The sequence below is a fragment of the Megascapheus bottae genome, chromosome 8 (genome assembly GCF_031878675.1).
Source record: "Megascapheus bottae isolate mThoBot1 chromosome 8, mThoBot2.hap1, whole genome shotgun sequence".
Classification (NCBI taxonomy): domain Eukaryota; kingdom Metazoa; phylum Chordata; class Mammalia; order Rodentia; family Geomyidae; genus Megascapheus; species Megascapheus bottae.
Genome location: NC_143516.1, coordinates 9,528,362 through 9,553,715, shown reverse-complemented (window position 1 = coordinate 9,553,715; position 25,354 = coordinate 9,528,362). Strand labels below are relative to the sequence as shown.

The 25,354-nt window shown below is 39.3% G+C and overlaps 1 protein-coding gene across 1 annotated transcript in view; it reads right to left on the bottom strand.

Moving 5' to 3' along the window:
- Syne1 (spectrin repeat containing nuclear envelope protein 1) overlaps positions 1 to 25,354 on the bottom strand; it is a 364,140-nt gene that overhangs the window by 298,465 nt on the left and 40,321 nt on the right. Inside the window, exon 3 of the mRNA XM_090337945.1 lies at positions 14,100 to 14,161. Within this exon, the coding sequence (XP_090194071.1) occupies positions 14,100 to 14,161 (62 nt within the window). The remainder of the gene's footprint in view (positions 1 to 14,099; positions 14,162 to 25,354) is intronic.

The following is a 25,354-nucleotide window of genomic DNA, read 5'->3' as shown; positions in this document are numbered from 1 at the left end:
CTCTGATCAAGTCCTAAGTCCTCTTAGTGCAAAATGTTGTTGACACAGATCCGCTAAATAAATCCTTTCTTCAAGGTTAGTGTCCTCTTTGAAACATTGAGTAAGTGAATGTCAACACGGTGTGAACTAACTGAAATACATTCATTTATGAAAAAACACTTGGTAATGAAAAATGCCTCAGTACTTAGGGGATCCTTTTTCTCATTTTTCACAAGATATTGCTTGCACCTAGCTCAAGATTGAGCAGCAGACAGTGACCTCTAGAACTGTGACTATATCTCATTTGATTTTTGGAAGAATTTTCTATCGTCTAGAAAATCTTCAAGCTAAAATACTTCTCTTGTGGTAAACATACATGCAGCACCAGTGTGACTACAATGGCCAGACGTGGGTCACAGGGCTGGAAGCCAAAAAGAAGACAGAAATGAGGGTAATTTATTGGAGCCTGATTTAATGGCAAAATGAAGGCTGAGGTTTTGTCCATATTGCTTTCAAGAACTAGACAGAAGGCTGACATGTACTTTTCAAGACCACACTAAACATTTTTAATTAATGGAAATTTTGATAGGCAGTCTTTTGTGTAGATTACTTCGGAAAGTTGTATTCTGCACTTCCTGCCCTCTAGAGTAGAACCAATCCATATTTATGCTGAGTCTGAGGTGGTATAGGAGATGGGCTCCTGACCTGTCTTGGAAAACCTAGAGAGGGAGGGGAGGAGGAAGGGAGGAGAGAGGGGAGAGAGATGCAAAAGGAGAAAGGAGGAACCTTTCTAGAAACTTTTCCCAAACAAGCTTATACCCTTCCTCCACCTCTAGAATTGTCTAGTGTCTAAACCTATAAAACATCAGAGAAAATACAGCCATCTCTGTTGCTGGGCAGTTGGCACAGCTTGGCGAGCTCCAAATGGTTCAGATCTCAACCTTGTTCTCTATTTTTTCTCCTCCCTCTTTCTTTGTACCCCTAAAGCTTCCCTGGCAAAAGTAGTAAGAGCTATTCCCATTTTCTTAGGACGTGAGCGAGATCACACCTTTGTGAAATCTGGAGACAAATAGCCATAAAACAACTGTTGGAAATGAACTTTACAACTTGGGAGGGGTGGGAGGAAGGAAAAAGTGAGAAAAACATGTGAAGGGGTAACACTGAGAAGTAATGGACTCACTACCTTACGAACTGTAACTGTAACCCCTCTTATACTTCAGCCTGACAATAAGTTTTTTAAAAAAAGAAAAAAATTCTTATAAAGTTTAAGTACAGGTTACAGCTACCTAGGTCAGTTAATGAGTATCTCTCTTTTGGAACAGTGCCACCCCTCCCCCATTTTCTCCCAATTTTTCCCCTCCCCATCCTCTCTCCTCCAAGTCATATCCTTCATTTCCATCCTTGGTTCACTCCGAGACAAAGGAATCTTTGGCATTATTTTTAAGGACTGTTTCCCAACTTTACTATAAATAATCTGGTTTTTGCTATTATTGACTATAGATTGTGTGTACATGTGTATATTACATGAGTCACTTTAATAGCGTCTAATTCCCAGTGTGTATTTAGCCCTTATCCATATCTGTTTTTGTAATTTTGTCTCTGAAAGGATGGCCATGTTCACTGTATTATGTATCAATATTTTTTTGCCAGTCCTGGGGCTTGAATTCAGTACCTGGGCACTGTCCCTGAGCTTCTTTTGCTCAAGGCTAGCATTGTACCACTTGAGCCACAGCACCACTTCCAGCTTTTTCTGTTTATGGGGTACTGAGGAATCGAATCCAGGGCTTCAAACATGCTAGGCAAGCACTCTACCACTAAGCCACATTCTCATCCCTATGTATCAATTTTATACCCTAAAATTTTCATTAGTGGAAAATGTTTAAGAGAATATTTTAATATATAATGACAAAAGATGTCAAAAACAATTACAGTATTTGCATGACAGAAAATATAAGGAAATCATTATAAATTATATACAAGATGAAAAATGTTAGAGCATGAAAAAATATGGCTATATTGTCATATAAACTACATAGAAGAAATAATACATAGTAGGTATTTCTATTGCTGAGATAGTTCTACACTTAAATTTAGTAAGACTGTGTGTGTGTGTGTGTGTGTGTGTGTGTGTGTGTGTGTGTGTTAGTCCTGGGGCTTGAACTCAGGTCTTGGTTACTATCCCTAAGCTTTTTCACTCCAGACTAGTGAGCTATCATTTGAGACACAAGATCCAGCCATTGGTACCCAGCAGTAAACTTTTTAAAAAGGGACAAGAGAATAAAGAAGAGAAATAAACAAATGAATGTAATGCGACTAAACATCTTAATTTATGGAGCAGAGTTATATCAACACTACATTTTATTCCACTTCATTTTCTGAACTACTATATGTGATTGAATCACATACATTCTCTCTCTCTCTTCCTCTCTCTCTCTCTCTCTTTCTCTCTCTCTCTCTCTCTCTCTCTCTCTCTCTCTCCCTTTCTCCTCTCCTCTCCCTCTCTCCCCCCCTCTCTCCCCTCCCCCCCTCAGACCTCTGCACTACAAAGCCATTGACCTAGACTTCCCTCACTGTGAGTGGGAATGTAACTTAATGAATCCATGCTAGCCTTCAACTATGGTGGTTCCTCAAAATACTAAAATTAGTAATGCTTTACAACTCTATGCATATATCTGAAAGAAAAGAGAGACCAAAAAAGGAAGAGAAAAGGAGAAGCATGGCAGGTGGGAGGGATGGACAGACAGAAAGACAGAGAAACAGTGAGAGTACACAGGAAGAAACTCCCGTCCCATCCACAGTCTGATGATTATCTCCAGGGTGGAAATAATGAGCAAAGCACTGGGAACAGAGAGCTCTGTGAAGGGAAGAGAGATTGGCCATCTGAGGAACAGGAGGTTACCTCCTGCAAAGGCTGACAAAGAACCCACCACACTAAAATATCCCCAAATGCCAAAGCAGCTTTGGGCCACCTCATTAAAACTATTATCATAGCCCCCAGACAGTTGCTGAATAAAACCAATGTTGCAGCTAAAAGGTTTTGTCATTGTATTTATGTTGAATGTTCTCAATATCTCCTGGAACAAAGTAGAATAATTTAAAATTGTTATGTGTTACTCTTTTGGTCCCTTGAGAAAAGCCCCCATTGTAATTATTTTCCACACAGAGATCTAGCAAACGTAAGAAGATATTTCCCATCCTTTCTCATTTCCTGCTGTCGATAAGATCATCATTTCCACTTCCTGGATGGTTGAATTCAATTCTGGATAAATATTCCAAAAGCAATAACTGCCCTCCACTCTATGTAGAGTGGGCAGGGGGTGGGGTTGGAGTGGAGAGTCTGCCCTGGATTTGAGATTCACTAGAATATTTTCAGAATGTGATATAAAAGTAGCAGACTCCCACACTGCCTATGTCATTCAGTACTCCCTTGGGATGCCTTTGCGTCTTTTCTCACACCCAACATGGCTGACCAACACAGGCTTTGCTGGTTTTGTTTTCAAAATTCAGAATCCAAGGATCCTTCACAAACTCCAGTCCGATGCAAATTCATTTGTTTTCTGTTTTGTTCACTGCTACATTCTCAGCAGCAAGAATGTTGCCTAGCTCATGAAACAGCATTTAAAAATAATTTCAGCTGGGCACCAATGGCTTATGCTTAATAATCCATTCTAGCTACTCAGGAAACTGAGATCTGAGGATTATGGATCAACAGCAGCTCAGATAGGAAAGACCACGGAACTCTCATCTCCAGTTAACTACCAAAATCCAGAGATGAAGCTGTGGATTTTGTGTGGTCTACTAATCTTGAACAAAAAAGCTAACCGACAGGTACCTAGGCAATGAGTTCAAACCCAAGTACTAACACACACCAAAAAACCCAGAATATTTGCTAGTGAATAAATGCAGTAGATTTCTAAATAAGTAATGTTGGCAATATTATAAACATGATAATCTGCCTAAACTTTTGGAGATTTTTTCATATATATTTTATTGTAATTAATAGAAGAGTTACATGATATTTGCCAGATAGATGGTGCATTAATTCCCATACATTGATATCCTTTCACATGTCTTGGTCCCCATTTCCCTCCCCTCCACCCCCATCTTGTTTTCCCCCGTTCCCTATCCAATTTCAAATAACCAAATACAAATATATCCGATATATCAGGTAACAAAGTGAGATACTGTAACAATAGGAGATAACCAAGGGACAGCAAAAGAGATGAGAGAAAACATAGTACATTAAGGACAACAATCATTCATTATATGGCTTATGTTTCTATATCCTAGAGATCCTTTCATTTAGCGTCCTACTATATGGCCTTTTATATCAAGGTTTTACTCTATTGCAAATCTCTGCTAGGAGAGCCCAAGGTTTCTACTGATTATGACAAATGAGGGAAACCATTGAGCCTATGTTCCTTTGAGTCTGGCTTACTTCACTTAATATGATCTTTTCTAAGTCTTTCCATTTCCTAACAAATGGGGCAATGTCATTCTTTCTGACAGCAGCATAGAATTCCATTGTGTACAGATACCACATCTTGTTGATCCACTCATCAACTGAGGGACATCTAGGTTGGTTCCATATCTTTGCTATGGTAAATAGTGCTGCAATGAACATTGTTGTGCTGGTGGATTTAGTATGTCTTTGTTTCTGGATGATTGGGTAAATGCCAAGTAGTGGAATTGCTGGGTCATAGGGAAGCTCTATGTTTAGTCTTTTGAGGAGCTGCCTTACTGCTTTCCATAGTGGTTGAACAAGTTTGCACTCCCACCAACAGTGTAGTAGTGATCCCTCCTGGCCACATCCCCTCCAGCATCTGTTGTTATTAGTTTTCTTGATCCTGGCCATTCTAACTGGAGTGAGGTGGAATCTTAGAGTTGTTTTGATTTGCATTTCTTTTATGACCAGAGATGTTGAGCATTTCTTCATGTGTCTATAGGCCATTTTTGTTTCTTCTTCAGAGAAGACTCTCTTTAAGTCTTTGGCCCATCTTTTAATGGGATGGTTGTTTCTTTGGAGATTAGTTTTGGATTGATTCAATTTTTTGAGCTGTTGATATATTTTAGATATGAGGCCTTTGTCTGTTGTATGGTTAGTGAAGATCTTCTCCCACTCTGTAGGCTTCCTAATTAGTTTACTAGCTATGTCCTTTGCCATACAAAAGCTCTGCAGTTTTTATATGTCATTCATACATTCTTTAAACTTAAAAATGCTGTCCAGTTTGAAGTGTCAATTTTTCTTCACAATTCTCAGCTGCATATTTAGAAGTAGCTAATGGATCCATATGTTTAGGACTATCACATTGGTTTGTTTTCTCTAGCTTTATTAGGGTATAATCAACAAATAAAAATCACATGTATTTATAATGTATAAATGAGGCTTTGTTGTGTGTACACATTGTGAATTGATTAAATCAGCTAATCATCCTATTTGTGATATCAAATACTTGATGTGGCTTTAATATAAATAACTAAGGGGTGACTTCCGGGTACCTTAACACATTTGCCTTTGCCTCTTGGCTTCATTATCGCCCATGTTAGTTCACTAGTAATTTCCCCAGAGAGTATGCCAGGAAACAGATGGAAGGAAAAGTCAATTAAGGAAGTGTTTCCACATCATCTTTCCACACTGGCAGAAAAGTAACTGGAGAGACAACAGAAACGACCGAAGTGAAATTTTATAACCATCAAGGCGTCATGCCATCATAACTTCCAAGGATTACTTTTCATTCCTTTCTTTCTCTTTCTTTCTTCCTTCCTTCCTTCCTTCCTTCCTTCCTTCCTTCCCTCCCACCCTCCCTCCCTCCATCCCCCTCCCTCCTCCTTCTTTGTCTTCCTCTCTCTCTCTCTCAGTTGTTGGTCAGTTGTTGGGCTTGAACTCTAGGCCTGGGCATTGTCTCTGAGCTCTTCAGCTCAAGGATAGAGCTCTACCACTTTCAGCCACATCACCACTTCCAGTTTTCTGATAGTTAATTGGAAATAAGAGTCTCGTGTACTTTCATGCCTAGGCTTAATTTGAACTACATTCATGCCTAGGCTGGATTTGAACTACATTCCTCAGATCCCAGCTTCCTGAGCAGTTAGGATTACAGCCATGAAACACCAGCGCCCAGCTAACTTTTCTTTTTCAAACATGAAAAATCCAGTGTGTTCATTTTAAAGGTGTAAATGTGTCTGAATATTAAAATAAGATGTGCTCTTAATGGATCTCTACTAAGCTGAATGTTCCCCCATCTTAAAAATACATATTTGGAGCTGGGAGCATGGACTAGTGGTAGAGTGCTTGTCTACCATGCATGAAACCCTGGGTTCGAATTCCTCAGTACCACGTACACAGAAAAAGCTGGAAATGGTGCTGTGGCTCAAGTGGTAGAACACTGGTTCAAGCCCCAGGACCGGCAAAAATATACATATATACACATATATACACATATGTATATATATATAACAACAGATATGTAATATATATAAACAGCACATACACACACGCATGCACGCATGCATACACACACGCACATGTATGTTGAAAGCTTAACTACAGTACTGCAGAATGAGCCCTTGTGTGGAAAATGAGTCTCTAGAGAAGTCTACAAGTTAAAACAAGGCTTTCAGCCTGGGTCCTCATTCAAGGGCCTATTGTTCTTGTAAAAAATCTGCACAGATGATGGCATCCACAGAGACAAAGGGTGGGGAATGCCAGGTATGACTTGGAGACAGCCACAGAAGCTAGTCTGAGGTAAGGAGTTTTAGGGGAGCCAAGCCTTCTGGTGTCCAGAGCTGTGGCGCACACATTTCTCACTTTAATCCACCCAATGTAAGATTGCTACGGTAGCCTAAGCAATCACTAGAAATCTTACATACTATTTGATGAAGATGATATCTGCTCTCATACTGCCTCCACTCCCTATGCCTGCTTTTCGATTCTAGTCCCTAGGGCTTGAACTCAGGTCGTGCTCGCTCTTCCTGAGCATTTTTACTCAAGACTAATTTTCTACTAGTTGAAGCCACAGCTCCACTTCTGGTGTGTGTGTGTGTGTGTGTGTGTGTGTGTGTGTGTGCTACCTTTGAACTACAATCCTCCTATCTCCTCCGCCTCCTCCTGAGCAGCTGGAATTACGGGCGTGATCCACCAGTGTCCAGGTCATTCCTTCTGCATGCGCCATACTCGTGCTGGACAGTTCCCTAAACATAAGGCCGGCAGATGGATAAAGGATTGCTTTCCACATAGGGAACAGACACATCATTTATAAAAACACTGAAAACTGGCTACTTGAAACCTGTTTTCCACACAAAGCGCTGACTGCCACGTCATCTATTTCACAGCTAGGCATCACAAAGATTTCATCCAGGGAGTTTAAATACGAGTTGTCTTCTTCTACTTGACAAAATGAGAGATAAAAAGTGAAATGTCAAGCCCAGGAGAGAATCAATATGGATACTGGTATGACTGACAATCCTAATGACTGATCAAGCTTATAGAATTGGCTGGAAAAGATGAATTTAAAGCAGCCATTTGGATGGCTGACATTGGCCTATGGGTCTGGCATAAAATGTAAAAATGTTCTGAGATCAATAAATTGTAAAATATGCAGGAAGGGCATATTGTGGCTGTCAAATCCTTAATATATTTACCCCCAAAATAATTTCTTTGTTGAGGTATAAAAGATTAAGCTGCTGGGTAAGAAATGTGGGCCCCTCCCTGGGGATCCCTTCAAATCCGTTGCTTTCCATGAGTTCTGTCTCTGCCTTAATACACACACACACACACACACACACACACACACACACACACACACACACACACACACCCTCCTGGCCTGTGATCTCAAAAGGGGCAAGCTTCCTCTACTCTGCTGTGCTGCAATCTCAGCCCCCACCTAGACTCCTCACTTTCCCCTCTCAGAAGACTTAGAACTCTGCCTTGCCCATGCGTACTCTCTCTCTCCCTCTCCCTCTCTCTCTCTCTCTCCTTACCAGTCCTTTCTTCTTGGACTCAGGGCCTTCCCCTGTGTAGGTAAGCATTCTACCACCTAAGCCATACCCAGAATCCTTTTTGGTTTATTTTTCAGGTAGTATTTCATGCTTTGCTCAGTGCTAGCCAGGTATCACCATCCTCCTATGTCCAACTTCAGCAGAATTGAGATTATGGACCTGAACCACTACATTCAATTCTCTTCACTAGGCCTTGATCTTCTTCTGCAGGGAAATGAAGTGCACGTCACCCTTTGTGAAAACAGCTTTCCCCAGATCCCAGCTAATACTCTACACTGTAAGCACATCCTACATACTCAGTCTTGCTTCTGTATACAACCACTCCAGAGATAACTAACCACTGCTCCACTTGTCTCTCCATTTCCGTGCCTCCTCTTACACTTAGATGTTTATATAAACATATAAGATAAAAAGAAAAGAAAAACAGCAAAGAAGAAAATTTACACGGTGTTACTGACTCAGTGGGGTCAAATCTACCCCTGAATACATTCTTTATCTATTCTTCTCCATTTCCCATTACTACTCTACTCCCCATTGCTAGATTGCCTGTCATCTGATTTACTGCGGGACATTCCATTTCTAGTGGTCCTGTTGATGCTGCCCTTCACAAAAAAAGAGGAAGGGAGCCAGATCCCAAGTGGTCATCTTCTCCCCCCTGCCTAAGGGGCTCAACTTTCCGTCTTCTGTTGCCCATTAACAGACTTGCAATACAAACTCCATGCTGCTTAGGGCCAGTGCGATTAGTTTTCCAAGCCACTTCTGGACCTGCAACTTCAGATATTCATAGCTTCTTCATTTCCTTCACTGTTCTATGCCCTTTATTACCTCTGAGCCTTTGAAAGAACTAATTCCTTTATCTACTCAATCCCATTTCCCAGGATTCCGTTTAAATGTTTGTTTGTTGTTTTCCCCTCTGAAGCCCAGTATATCTTCCTTCTGACTAGCCTGTCATGTGATTGTCACCAGCCACTTTTCCTCTCATGCTACTCATTGGACAAACTTCACTGTGTGTGTCTTTTACTAGATTCTCAGAACCATATGGCATGAACTCTGTCTGCATTTCTTCACCAATGCATCCATAATCCCTAGCACATTTGATGAATGAATAATGAAATAAACGCGATGCTCAGTGCCTGTAGTAGGCTGTTTATGCTTCCTACCAAATTCACTGGAGTTGGAGCCTTTGGAAAATGATAACATTTAGATTTATTATTGTCTTTATAACACGAAGAAGAGAGACCAAAGTGGCTTTTCTCTGCTAAGTAAAGACAGAGAGACATATACACCTTTCTCTCTCCCTCTCTCCCTTCTTCTCTCTCTCTCTCTCTCTCTGTCTCTCTCTCTGTCTCTCTCTCTCTCTCTGTCTCTCTCTCTCTGTCTCTCTCTCTGTCTCTCTCTCTCTGTCTCTCTCTCTCCCTCTCTCCCTTCCTCCTTCTCTCTCTCTCTCTCTCTCTCTCTGTCTCTCTCTCTCTCTCTGTCTCTCTCTGTCTCTCTCTCTCCCTCTCTCCCTTCCTCCCTCTCTCTCTCTCTCTCTCTCTCTCTCTCTCTCTCTCTCTCTCTCTCTCTCTCTCTCTCTGTCTCTCTCTCTCTCTCTGTCTCTCTCTCTGTCTCTATCTCTCTCTGGCAAGAAGATGACCCTCACCAAGAAATGAACTTTCTAGCACCTTTGCCTTCCCAATCTTCAGGACAGTAGAGAATCAATACTGCTTAATCCACAGTCTCTGTGGTATTCTAACAAAGCAGCCAAGCCTGACTGGCAGTAACCAAGTTTGGGCTTCCTGGGACTGAAATCTGGACTTGAAATCTGAGTTTCAGTCTGAGACTGAAATGGAAATCTAGCTGTATCCCTTGCTAAATAACCTCAGATTTATGCCTTTTAGGTTCTTACTTTGTAAGAGGATTCATACTATGAAGATTTCATAAAAGATGTGAAAATATTGTATTGACATGCTAGAATAGAATCGGGAATCTACCTCTGCAAACCCACCATTTCAACAACATTGGGGTAATATAAAATAGCAGAGCTCACAGAGCACAATGACATAAGATTCTTTGTAATAAGAAATAAGAAAAGTACACATTCTGTTCCTAAAAATAGTCTCACCTGAAAGGAGTGATCAGGTTTATTAAATAACTTTTGTGAATGCTTATTATAGTCTTTTGGTATATTTTAGATTTCAATGCTTTTCATAATTACAGAAGCATAGACTTCAAAACAAAGGAAACAACTGAAAATGAATAGCCAATTATAACTACAATTTTGAATAATTTATGTCCTTGTACTAAAAATGTCATAGAACACTCACAGAAAGTCCTCGGGTTTCTTCCCTATTTTTAATGAAGTATTGGGTTTAAGAAAAGTATATTTTTCAAAAAAACATATTGTGGTACTTTATCTCTTTGTAATTGCTATCATTGTATTTGTAAAGAATTATGTACACCAATATGGAATACCATCAGTAAACAAGTAAATGGTTTATAAATTTACAACTGAGAAAAGCAGTCAGAAAAAAGGAAAACAAATGATGATTTCATTTAAAAAATAAACTCCCCCAATTCACTTTGTGTGTGTTCATACATGTGTACATCTGCTTTTGCTTCACTTTTTTACTCAAGGCTAGTGCTCTACCACTTAAGTTATATCTTTACTTCTGGCTTTTTCCTAGTTGATTATAGGTAAAGGACTCTCATATTTGTGTGCTTGGGATGGCTTTGAACTGTGATGCTTAGGTCTCAGCCTCCTGCATAGCTAGGATTACAGGTGTGAGCCACCAGCACATGTCTCAATTCACTTCTGAACATCTCCCCTATGACCCCAGGACTGAATGGCCCTAGACAAGACGTCGAGAACAGAGATTTTGCCTCTCAACTCAGTATCTTAGGTATTAAACCTAACACTAACAATTATTAAAGCTTATCTTGGAAATAGTCAACGTGTAAAATTAGATTTTGAGAAAACAGATGTCTTCAAACTTGGAGCCTTTAAATTATCTTTTAAATTTTTAATATTTTTAGATTGCTTAAAATATTTAAAAGGTATGATATTAGGAAGAATTCAAAATTTATTGTTCTCATTTCAGCTCATGACCCTAGCCTCTTAGACAACCAAGCCTGGATAAAATATTTACAAGATGTCTTTCAGAAATGTTAAAATTCCTGCATACTCTCTGACTAACTCAACATTTTCTCCTGTCTAGTTCTTGGTTGATAGAAGGACATGGCCCATCATGGAGTATTTAAACCTGAAATCTAGATGACCAGGAAAATAAAGGGATTTTTTTGGAGATTTGTTATTCCCTAGCTTGCTTTCTTTTAACACACATCAACAGAAAATTGAAGGGTAAACATAAGCAAAGAATAAAATTTTACTTAATTCTTTAAATTGTTTGCTAATCAGCTTATTATTTTTTTGAAAATTCTAAAGTGCAAAGCTAGTATAACAGAGTCAAGCATGCAAGCAAGCATCAACTAGGAAAATGGCAATAAAATCATGACCATTGAACTTCTAAGACAGTGCTCCTAAGTTCACATTAGCAATGTAGCAGAAATTCTCACTTGCTTCAAGTCAGAGTTCAGACTCCATCTACAGTCTGTTGTAGACTAAACGCTTTGGTTTCTTCACTCCCAACAGACTGGTATGTGGATGGGTGCCAGTGGCTCATTCCTGTAATCCTTGCTACTCAAGAGGTTGAGATCTGAGGATTAGTTTGAAACCAACAAGGCAGAAAAGTACATGCATCTCTTACATACAATTAACCAGCGAAAGCCCATTAAACACCAATAGTAGTGATGGCCCCATCTTAGTGGCAGAAGACTTCTCCATTATATAACAAACCATCTGCCTGATTGTTGAATACGCCAGACAAGTGGGAAACTTAACTTCAAGAGACTCCAGAAAACAATGCAAGCTTTTGAGACTAATGTTAAAGCCATTGCTCAAAATTGAGACAGGTCATAATTCACCTTTGTGGATTATTTTCTCTACAAGGGGATGTTTACATTTTGGCTTTGGGCCTGTTCTACAACTGAAAATGTGTTGTCTGGGGTGATTTCTGTGCTGCTGATAATCAGAAGCCACAGGTTAGTGTTTTAAGAAGCTATATGCAAGAGATCCTGGGAATATACTTCCTCAGAGACTGATCAATGGTGTGTGTGTGTGTGTGTGTGTGTGTGTGTGTGTGTGTGTGTGTGTGAGAGAGAGAGAGAGAGAGAGGGGGGGGGATTCATCTCTGTGTTGTTAGAGCCAAGGGGTATTCCAGTACAGGGACCAATCATCCAGTCATGTTCAAGCATCCCAGAATGCTATGACAAGCAGGCCCACTCACTAAAGCAGCAAGAAGTCACATAATGTCTTGACCCTGAAGGAAAGTCATACTTGAAATTGACCTTGCTTCTGTTGAGGCAGGTATCATTTCAGAATTGTCACATGAGAAAGCACACTGCAATAAAGAGGGAAGGGTGCCTCCATTGTAATTTGAGACCATTCATAAATGTAACTTCAGTGGGCTGAGAAGTTCAAGACTTGCACATGGAGTAGGTATGGATGAAATAGAGGTGGAGATGGAGAGAGACAGTGAAAGAGAAAGGAAACTAGAGGTGGAGCCTGAGAATGAGTAGGACCTGGAGATAGAGGAGACGGAAAAGGGGGATAGGTGATTCAGGCATGGGAGAGAAGTGGACAGTAGGACAATGAAGGGGTATAGCTAGAAGTAGAAATTCAGTGTAGGCAGTGAAGGACAAAGGATGAGGAAGAGAACAAGAGGCAGATAGTGATTATCAGCTCAGCTGTGGGACGGCAGTCACGTTCACATCAGTACTATAAATCCCCACCTGCCAGAGCTCAGAATGGTGTTAGATCTGATATTCAGAATGTTTTCCAATAGGAGTCAGAAGAGGAAATGCCCACCAGTGAATCTGTGGTTTGAGGCTATGTTTAGAAAAATACTATAGTAATCGATAACACGGACATGGATAAGCTCAAGGAAATGACCATAGAGTTACTCTTCTGCTTCAGTGTTCAGTTTTCAAGGTTTCTCAAGAAAAGAAAATTATAAGTACGGGGGGCGGGGGAGAAAAAGACCAAAATGGCTCTTACATTGAGGTTATAATGGATCACTGTGTATGCAAGATAGGCACCCTTTTCTGAGCCATTTAAATGGCATCATTCATGCCAAAATAATAGTGTAGGCGAAATATGTGGATTTTAGCCTCTTCTTTGGACTTGATTCTCTGTAGAACCCATTTCCAGGTGTGTAAAGCCATGGATCATTATATAATCTGTGCTAATCATTTCATTGTCATTAAATAACAATGAGCTATTCTTTCTTTTTTTTTTTCATCATGCCTATGCTATTCAAAAGATGACTCTTGGCTGGTTCTGATTAGGCATATTTGTGTGGTGCTTAGCACTGCAGACAAGTTCTTAGTTACAACAGAATTCAAAAGATTAGCCATGGCCTTCAAAGTATAACAATGTAGAGCTTCCCAGTGTTCATGGAAAGGTGAAGCACAAAGTAGAACAAGTCATTTAAAATGTTCTGAACTTTGCCCTCGTTACTGAAGGATCTGGAGAAGCGCCAGGTGACTGAGTTCTACAGCAGAGGGAGGGGTACTGGGCCCCTGGTGACATTCCGGGGACATGAGCTAAGAGACAGGTTCTCCTTTGTACATGTGGTCAGAAATACTAACATAAATGAGAGACTTGTAGAACAAATCAAAGCAGAAATGAGAGGGAAAAGGTAAAGTTGACTTTCAGTATTCACAGCAGCCCTCCCTCTCAGGAACACATGAACCAGCTTAGAGGAATGTTCAAAAAGACCTTGACAATAAGCTCTTAGCAGATAAAAATCCTAATTGTACATGTCGATTGACAATATATTATTTATAGAAATTTTTCTTACACAGAAAACTCTACAAGTAGAGGAAATGTATGCTCAAGGACTTTTGTGATAATATTTTGCACAAATGAACTACCTGAAAACCATCTATAGAGCTATTAAACCAACGGATAGGACTGCTGATATCATTGATCAGTACAAGTGACAATGACAGAGACCTTCATCACACTAAGGACTTAGTGGTTTATTCATTTGCAAGCCTGCAACTCTACATGGTTTTCTTACCTTGGCCAAATGAGAGTTGATCCATTTTGTGAATGTGCGTTTCTGTACAACCTCTTGTTCATCTGCAGTGAAGAAAAAATGATCTGGTTAGATAACACAACATTCAAAAGCATGTCCCCAAAAGTCAGTTGTAATTTTAGCCTTTAGCTAAGGAATTTTCCCAGTAGGTATTGAATTCTGTAAAAACGAAACAATTATTCTCAAATATTCATCATTAGAGAACTGGAGTATTTTTTTGCTGGTTTTGTAACCTAGGCTGTTGAATATTCCACGTTCAAAAGTTTTGTAGGGTTGTGGGTAATGGGGGAATCTTCCATGTTTATTTTAAAATAAATAAAAATAAGTTCTTGACTTTAATAAAAAGTCAGTTGTACAAGTCTAGAGGTAATCACAAATTCATTTCATCTTTGAATTCATTCTATCAAGTGTTGTTTTTTTTTTGTTTTTCTGTTTATGTGGTATTGATTTCAAGCATGCTAGGCAAGCACTATACCACTAAGCCACATTCCCAGTCCTCAAGAATTGTTTTAAAAGCTTAATAGAACACCAAATACAAAAGCAATTGTACTAGCCCTCTGAAAAGAATCAGTGAATATTTTTCACAATACATGAGCTCTCTGCTTATGAAAAGCTTACTTATCAATTATCCTCAACAAATTTCTTTTAGAAAAGTGTGTTGAGACTAAGTACTAAGGTTTGTGCTAGGTACCAGTGGCCCTAGAGAGATGAACAGGGCAGTTTGGGGCATGAAAGCTAGAGAGGCAGAGCAAGACAAATGAGGAGCCATGTATAGTAGAGGATCACTCAGCACTGCAGCAAGACTGACCTGTACATATGAAAGATTACAAGAAGGTAACCCTGGGAGAGCTGGGCTCAAGACACCCTACGGTGATCTCCCAGGCCACCTCAGCTAACACTCTGCATAGGCAGAGTATGGGGAGAATGTGCGACTTGTTTCTGGCTGACAGAATAGAAGGAAGGTGGTGGGAGGTGTGATATGAGGTGTGGGCCTTGAAGGAGCAATAGCCATGCAGCCACCTGCCTAGAAAGAGGATGAAAGTTTGTATCCAATGTTAGATGTGAGGTCCACAACAATGGAAGATCTCAACTAGCAAAAACCACCCCCAGCAGGAAGAACAGTGCTGGATGAGTATCTACAGCGAACTTCAAACTCTGTTCCAAAGCCAGAAATAAGAACTGCTTGGTACTGGCATACGAGGGTGCCTGAGGACCAGTGGAATAGAGTAGGAGACCCAGAAATGAACCCACAGATCAACATCCAGCTAGTATTTGACACGGGGGCCAAAAGCACAGGATGGAAGAAAGATAGCCTCTTCAACAAATAGCAGAATTGGCTATACATGCGCAGAAAACTGAAGCCAGATCCCGATTTATCGCCCTGCACCAGGATCAATTCCAAATGGATCAAAGATGTCAACATAAGGCCAGATACCATAAAAATACTGCAGGAAGGGATGGGAGAAACACTAGGGTACTAGGCACAGGTCAAAACTTCCTCAGTTAATATCCAGAATCACAAAAATAAAGTCAAAGAAAGACTGGATAAATGGGATTACATCAAACTGAAGAGTTTCTGCCTGGCAAAGGACATAGCTAGCAAGCTAAAGAAAAAGCCCACAGAATGGGAGAAGTTCTTTACTAGCTGTGCATCAGACAAGGGTCTAATATCTAATTTAGAGCTCAAAAATTAAACCTCTCTAAATACTTAAAGACACTTCTCAGAAGAAAGAAAAAATTAGCTAATAGACACACAAAAAGATGTTCAACAGCTCTGGCCATGAAAGAAAATGCAAATCAAAACATTAAGAGTCTACCTCATCCCAGTTAGAATAGCCAATATCAAGAAAACTAACAATAACAGACACTGGAGGGGATGTGGCCAAGAGAGAATTCTACTACACTGCTAGTGGGAGTGTAATCTTATTTAACCACTCTGAAATGCAGTATGGAGGTTCTTTAAAAGGCTAAATATAGAACTTGTCTATGTCCTGGAAATCCCACTCCTGAGCATTTATCCCACTCCTGGACTCCTGTATCAACTCTCGACCACAAATCAGACACACTAAATCCACCAGCACAATCACGTTCATTGCATCATTGGTTACCATAGTCAAGATGTGGAATCAACCCATATGCCCCTCAATGGACTAATAGATCAAGAAAATGTGGAATATATACACAACGGAATTCTGTGCTTCAGTCAAAAATAATGGTATTGCCTCATTCATACGGAAATGGAAAGACTTGGGAAAAGAATCGCATTAAGTGAAATAAGCCAGATCCAAAGAAACATAGATTATATGGTTTCCTTCATTTGTAGTCATTAGAATGTGCCTATAACCCAACAAGTGATCATGATGAATGGTAACAAACAAAAAAATTACACTTGGATATGATAAGTTAAACAGGACTTTAACCATTCACATAATAAGACCAAGGGAAGATATTCTTTTGGAATTGTGGGATTTGAAATCTGCGCCTAGGCACTGTCCCTGAGCTCTTCAGCTCACAGCTACCACCTTACCCCTTGAACCACAGTGCCACTTCCCAAGGGAGGATATTCTTAGGAGAGGATCACAAGACCTTAATAGCTATACACATATAGTTACATAAAATGATGCTTATTGAAATGCACTCCAAGAAATAGAAACAAGAGGCTTTTTATTTTACTATTTTATATATTTTTTCTTTTTCTGTCTTTCCTCTTTTGTCCCTGTTTTTAATTTCTGTACCTTTTGTCTTGTATGTAAGTTTATCTGATTTGGAGAGGGCAAGAGGAAAGCACAGAAAGGGTGAGACAAAGGATATCCTAATTCAGCACTAGAACTCACTAGACACTATGTTGGAAATTAACTACACAACTTGTGGGGGAGGAAGGTCAGGAAGAAAAAACCTGGGAGAAAAATGAGGGGAAAATATCTCATAATCTGACTTATGTAACTGTAACCCCTCTGCCTATCACTTTTACAATAAAAATTCAAAAGAAAACAAAATTATCAAGATTTTTAAGAAGTTGTAAAGGGCAGGATCAACACTCAGAATCGTGACTTTATTTGTCTAGGAAGTAAGCTAAGAAAAACTAATACACACAGTTTGTAAGCTATTTCATATCAAGAAGACAAGGAGCAGGTAGGTACCAGTGGATCACGGCTGTAGTCCTAGCTACTCCCTTGCTAATGGGAGGATCATGCTTTGAGGCCAGTCAGAACAGAAAAGTTTGTGAGACCCCTTCCTGTCATTCCAAGCTATGTGGGAGACTGAAATTGGGAGGATCACAGTTCCAGGCCAGCCAGGGCAGAAAAATCCATGAGTGTCCATCTTCATGGAGGGAAGCTGAGTGGGGCTACCCAGCCTGTGGGAAGCCTAAAGATAGTATACTGGGGCTTACATGCACCAAGCATTGGTGGCAAGCGAGATCTTGTCTTAAAAATAACCAATAAAAAACAAGACTGGAGTCATGGTTCAGGTGGTCACGGACCAGTTTAGCAAGAATGAAATCCTGGATGCAAACCCTAGTATTATCAACATAAACATTTTTAAAGGACAAGGAACAGCCTTTGCTCCTGGATTCAAGTTCATGGGACTTTAGAATGACTGCATTATTTTTGCTTTTGTTCCCATTACATCCACTGCCCTGTCTCACCATCACCTGTAGGATAAATGGAAAATAAGCATCATCTTTTCATGTTAACAAGCATATAGATCCAGACTAATTACCTAGGGGCCTCATCTATACCTGAGCCAGAAGCAGATTGCACAATCCAGAACTTGGAGCCAGGTACCCAGTGCAAAGCTGGAGATTCTTGCCATCTTAATAGGGGATTAGAGAACCAATTTTGAGTTATGGCCACAACATCCTCTGTCCCAGTATGAACCCACCCCTGCAATGTGACTTTGTCCTTCCTTCCAAAAAGGGGTGGCATTGATTTCCCCTTCCTTTAAATCTGATCTCATAGTGTGCTTACTTTGATTAATAATGCAGCAGAAATGACTTGTGTCATCTGATGCTAGACTTCAGGAGATCTGGCAGCTTGTTTTGTCGGTATCACTGTCTTAAGAACTACCATACAAGAAAACTCGTTTCTTTTGGAGGATGAGAACTCACATGAAGAACTGTCATCTGATAGACGGACCAACCACCAGATGAGGGGAGTCATCCTTGGTCTTTCCAGTCAGTCCCGCAAAGGAACTCAGCACAGGTGTGTGTTGAGCCAATGGGAGCTAAGCTATGATTAGGAAGACGTGCTGAAGTTCCATCTCACAGTAAGATGAACTTAGTTAACAGTGCATTTGCACATCTCAAAATAGTCCAGAGAATGGATATTCAATGTGCTCTTCATGAGGAAGTTATAAAAGTTAAAGACAATGCATTCAGTCACTACCCTAGTCCTTATATGCCTCAAAACATCACCCCATAAATAAAACAAAATCAGGAGATACACGAGAAATTTAGAAGGCATAACGGTGCCTAGAGAACTATGGACTAATAAGCAGAAGTATTAGAAATTCAGATTACTTAATGACTTGCTTTATGCTGCTACTGTGTGCTTGCCACATTGTTTGGGTCTGCTGTGAAGACAAACTGAAAAAAAATGGGTTTTATTTTTTGTTGGGGGGAGGAATCTTTTTATTGTTGTTGAAAGGTGAGATACTGAGGGGTTACAGTTTGAAAAGTCAGGTAATGAGTACATTTCTGTTTTATATTCTATTGTAGAGGTGATATATAGAGGGATTATAGTTATATAAGTCAGGTAATGAGTGAATTTTTTTTGGAGCAGTGTCACCTCCTTACTCATTTTCTCCCAGTTTTTTCCCTTTCTGGCACTCTTCCCCCACAACTCTGTATAGTTCATTTTTAACATAGTGTGCTATCTCTTCCCCTCCCCAAATATCTACAAGACAAATGGTACAGAAATAAAAAATAACAAGAGAATAAACCAAAGTGGGGAGGGGAAGAACCACAATCAGTACAATAAAAATCCTCTTCATTCCATTTCTTGAAGTATATTTTGATACGCATCATTTTATTTGATTGTGAGCCTCTCCTAAGAGTATCCTCCTTTAGTATCACCATGTGAATGTTTAGAGTGATGTCTAATTAATCATGTCCAAGTATAATTTTTGTCTTTTACTATCTTTGGGGTTTACTTGTAGATTGAAAGGTACATTCTAGTTATTACAAATGAGGGAAAACATGTAGCTTATGTTTCTTTGGGTCTGGCTTACTTCACTTAACATAATTTTTTCCATGTCTTCATTTCCTTATGAATGGGGCAATGTCATTCTTTCTGATAGGGCTCCTTGGCACATGTCAAAATTTCCAAAATAAAGATCACAGAATCACAACAAATCAAATAAAGACTGGATAAGTGGGACGGCATCAAACTGAAAAGTTTCCACCCAGCAAAGGACATAGCTAGCATGATAACTAGAAAGCCCACAGAATGGGAGAATATCTTCACTAGCTATGGATCAGACAAGGGCCTCATATCTAAAATATACAAAGAGCCAAAAAATTAACCCCCTCCCCCCAAAAAAACAAATCAAAGAAACAGAAATCCAATTAATAAGTGGTCTAAAGACTTAAGAGACTTCTCTGAAGAAATAAGAATGGCCAATGAAGAAATATGTTCAACATCTCTAGACAAAAAAGAAATGCAAATCAAAACAATATTGAGATTCCACCTCACCCGAGTTAGAATGGCCAATATCAAGAAAACTAACAGTAACAGATGCTGGAGGGGATATGGCCAAAAGAGAACAGAACTACACCGTTGGTGGGAGTGTAAACTTGCTCAAGTACTCTGGAAAGAATTATGGAGAGTCCTTAAAAGACTAAACTTAGAACTCCTCTGTGACTCAGCAATCCCACTCCTGGGCATTTATCCAAATAACCAGAATGCACTGAAGCCACCAGGACAACTATGTTTGTTGCAGCATTGTTTACCATAGCTAAGATAACGAATCGACTCAGATGTCCCTCAGTGAGATGAATGGATCCAGAAAGTGTGGTATATATACACAAATTATATCAGCTTAAAGATAAAATTGTTTCATACAAATTTTATGGCTAGTGCATATAAAAAAGAACTGTAATATATGTCAGGTAAAGTAGCTTATGCTTGAAATCCTAGTTACTCAGAAGGCTGTGACCAGGAGGGTAGAAGTTTGAGTAAAAAGTTCACAGAACCAAAAAGTTGGCATAAGTTGAGAGTTGTAGAGTATTCCTGTATTTTCTGCTAAGGAAAGAAGCCTGAACAGCAGCATACAGTCTAGGCCACTGCAAGCAGAAGGTAAGAACCTATCTCAGAAATATAAGTGAAGCAAAAAGGGATGGAGACATGGCCAAAGTGGTATAGTGCGTGCTTGAGTAAGGCCCAGTATTCAAACCCCAATACTCCCCCAAAATAAAACAAAACAACACAGAAAAAGAACTATATGTGTACACATAAGATAACTAGAAGAGAAAGAAAGCTGCCAGAAATAATCAACAAATCACTAAAAAGGACAGCAAGAGGAGAATGGAATAAATGAAATTTACAAGCCTTAGAAAAACAACAAAGAGTAGCAAATCTCTATAGACCATTAATTACTTTAAATAAACAAGGGAGAGGGTAATAATGTTTGACAAGAAATGTACTCATCACCATACTGTATAACTGTAACCCCTCTGTACATCACCTTGACAATAAAATTAAGTTTTCAAAAATATATAGAGTATTGGAAAAAAATTAGTTTTTTAAAGAATAAAAAAAATCCAATTATATGTCCCCTACATGAGTATCATTTAAGACACATGTCAGCTGAAAGCAAAGGAACAGATTACAATATTCCATGCAAATAAAATAAAGAAGAATAAGGTTACTGTATTTATATTTGACAAAGTATACTCTCCGATACTGTCATAAGTCAAAGAAGGGAAGCATGTAATGGCAGAAAGCTCAATTCATTAAAAGCCTACAGAATTGTAAATATACTTGAATCCAACATTGGAGCAGTTACACAACAAATCACAAAACTGAGGTTTGAAACAGACAGCAATAAGATACTAAAACCAAGTTTCACCAATGGATAAGTCATTGTGATGAGAATCAAGAAGTATACAACAAATCTGGGCAACAGCAGATGCCACAGGAACCCCAGAATATCATGACTAATAAAAACAAAACTAAAGATCTGAATGTACCATGCTCCTTAACTTCAAACTATAAATTCTCAGTAACCAAAACAATAAGGAACCAAACTGACACAAAGAATATAAGGACAGACTACATAGGAAAAATACAGTAAAGGCATACAATATTAGAGTTATAGTCATTTCTTTAATAGACAAAGATGCCAAGAATACACCATGAAAGAAGTCCACCTTTTTGATATATGCTGCTAGGAAAACATGAATTTGGATCTGCACCTTACATTAACCACAACAACCAACTTCAAAGTGATTGAATATTTGAAGCTTAAATCCCCAAAGCCATCAGGGATGTATAAGAAAAAAGCATTTTGACACTGGATTTTCTGATATGACTTCAAATGAACAGCCAACAAAAGCAAAAACTAGATAAATGTGATTGCACCAAACTACAAATCCTCGGCATAGCAAAGAAAATAATCAGCAAGGAGAAGAGACAGCATACAAAATAAAAGAAAGCATTTGCAAATCACACACTTGATATGAGTCTCATATCCAATATGTGTAAGAAATTCAAACAAATCAAAAGCAAGAACTCATATACGCTAATTTCTGCAATGATCCTACTAGACATTTCTCAAAATAAGACACTGACAGTTAACAGATATATGAGACACATTTACCATCACAAAGCATCAGTTAACACACACACACACACACACACACACACACACACACACACACACACACAATGAGATATTACCCCTAAGAGGTTCAGATGAGCCATCGAAATACCAAAACATAAATGTTGGGAAAGATGAGGAAAAATAAGAACACCCTTGCTTCTTTGTGGAGAAGGGTAATTGATGCAACCTTCGTGGAAACAGTAAGAACTCTCCTCAGAACAATACAAATAGAATATCCTATGATCGCTTACCTCCAGATATAAATATTGCTATCTGTATTGTAACTATCTCTCTATATATACCCAAATTATATGAATCAGCATCATAGATACCTGTTTCCTATTGCTCATTGTGTCACAAGAGGTAAGATACAGAATCCACACAAGTGCCCACCAATAAAGGAATGGATAAATAAAACAGAGGTGACAGATGAATAGATAGATGTGATCCACTATTATCCATAACTAATAAAACAAACACTCCGACAGGTCTGACACTGTGGATAAAACTAAAGGATACCATAATAAATGAAGTAAGCCAAGCATAGAAATCCAAATACCGCATGATTTCCCATCTATGGAGAATCTACAAAAGTTTAACTCACAGAAGAAGAGCACAGAATGCAGGTTTCCAGTGACCGGAGGATAAGGAAATTGAGGGAAGAGAGTTAAAGGGTACAAAATGTTGGGGATGTTGCAAGAAAAAGTTCTTCAGATCTCTTGCATAGCACGATGAATATAGCTAGTAATTACATGTTCTACACTTGTACACCTTAAATTCGTGCATTTGATTTGCCAGTGTACCTTCATAAATGTAGAAAAACATTTGAATAATAAAGTATACATTTTTTAAATCTATTATTTTCACATGAAGACATAAACATATATTTAAAAATTGGTATTAGGAATACAAAAGAAATGAAAGTTTTTGACCTAAGACGCAGGTTTCAAAAATACTTTTGTTCCTTAATTTGAGAAAGTTATTTAGCTCTGTTATACATGGAAAAAACATTTAAGCACTAGTGTCTTAGGTTTTAGATACCATTTCCTAAAACTACCTGTGAATCATTTAATCTCTAAATAGTTAAGCTTTTTCTATAAATGGCTGAGTTTACGCTTTGCAAAAATCATAAATATAAATCCATAGTTATTCAATTCACTTTCCATGCATTTGGGGTTCAGCTACAATATGAAGAGAAACACTTAAAACTTTCCAAGTTACTTCCAAGTCTTCTCCACGCATTCCATGCAGGAATTCTAACTCATTATGGTTTTTAAAAAATGAGTACAAACCCATACACCCAAGGCAAGAACAACAACAGCCCCAACTACCTTTTATCACACCCGGAGTCTTGTAGCTTGCTTTTCTCATAGTCTATTTTCCCTGCTTTTGTAAGTTGTCCTAATTCAACCGGCTTCTACACCAAACATGGCATTCACTAAGGGAACTTGCAACTCTCCTCCCAGCAGTCCCTCAGTGATCACTACAGCAATGTCTCAGCAAAGGTGCTCAGCTCTCTCATTCTCCAGCCTGACTCCCTGCACTCACACCAAAAGCACACTCCCCAGCCAGCCTAACACAGGAACAGTACTCGGGTCGATGCACAGGAAGACTTCCAGAAGCATTTTCAGTAGAAATGCAAAATTTGCTTTTTCCATCCTACATTAATCACGTTAATATCTTAGTGGTAAGTTTATTACATTAATCATTTCACAACACATACCTGTATCCAGTCATAATACCATTCACCTTGTAGATATAAATATGCGATTTTTGTCAGTTACATGCTAATAAAGTAAGAATAAACAAAAGTATTAGTAATGTTCAGTGTTTTGTTGTTGATAAAACTTATTTAGCTTCTAAAAATTCTTAAAATTATTAATTTAGAGGGATTATGTAATTATAGAATTTGATACTGTGATACTCACATATTAAAAAGTTCAGTTACTGTAAGGGAAGGAGTGGCATTGTTTAAAAAGAAATGTACTGTTTACCTGACTTAGGTAACCCTCTGTGCATCACCTTTATAATAACAATCATTTTTAAGTTCTAATTGCTATCTTAGCAATATACATTATCTCAAGTTGCATGGGAATCCCAACATTTTCAGTATGGACACAATACTGTAGATGTTTTACATTATTTATTCAACTAGATAAAATACATTAAAAAAAAAAAAACATAGTCCGGCCTGGAATCCTACCTACTACTCAGGAAGAGATCTAAAGTATCACAATTTGAAGACTGTGCAGATAGTAAAGTCTATGAGACTTATTTTCAATTAGCCACCCCCCCCCCAAAAAAAAGGAGCTGTGGCTCAAATGGTAGAGTGCCTTCCACTTGTTTTCAAATAATCTTTGCCTCTCCTCCCACTTTTCCTGCTTTATGATTCCTTATCTGGTGGAGAAAAAAGACCTGCAATGCCAACATGGTATCACCTTCTCAAATTATTCTTTCCTCCCAAACAAGTACACCTGTGTGCACATGTGTGTGAGGGGAGAGGGCTGCTGCAGGTGTGGGCACAAGCAGGCATGTCAGCCCTTCTCTCATTACCAAAGTGGCCCCCAGTGTTGAACCCATGATGTGTGGGTGAACCACCAATTAGGCATCTCTCAGTCCACTAAGACCAGGGTGGAATGAAGGCCACAGAAAGCTGTGGAGGTGCCCTGGTGACACTGGCTTACTGGAGACTAGCAAACTCTCACTTCTCCTATTGAAATAAGAAAACCCCGCTCCTTCAGTTCTCCTTGGTACTATCAAGGGAAAGGTTGCTTCTTTTCAGGAAGAAACAATAGCAACTTGAAGGGAAAACAAAATAAGCACTTAAAAAAATAGCAGCAACAGAGGAGGAGGACAGGAAAGAGGTGCCAAGAGGACACAGGAAGATGCAAAATTGTGAAGTATAGATTCACACACCATTTCCTGCCACTTTTCAAAGAGGCTTAAGAGCACAGCTAAGGTAGCATTTTTGGCACTAAAATCTCAGATTCACAGTGCTGTAGGATAGGGTTGAGTGGAATTATTACTAGCACATGGGTGCCAAGTGGACACCAGGCTGGAAGAAAAACCACAGATGTACTTTCAGCAAGGTGTCATTGCTGAAGGATTAACAGCGCCACACATGGCAGGACCAGGGGTGCCACAGGAGCCTCCAGACTTTCAGAGTGATCACTGTGGGAGAAAAGCATTCCACAGAAGCTGTGTGTGTGTGTGTGTGTGTGTGTGTGCGCGCGCGCGCGCCATTGCTACATGTCTCTTATTTTTGCAGGTATTACTTTAAACATTCACATTTTTTTGCCAGTCCTGGGGACTGATCTCAGGGCCTGAGCACTGTCCTTGGGTTTTCCTCAAGATAGTGCTCTGCCACTTGAGCCACAGCACCACTTCTGGCTTCTCTATGTAGGTGGTACCAAGGA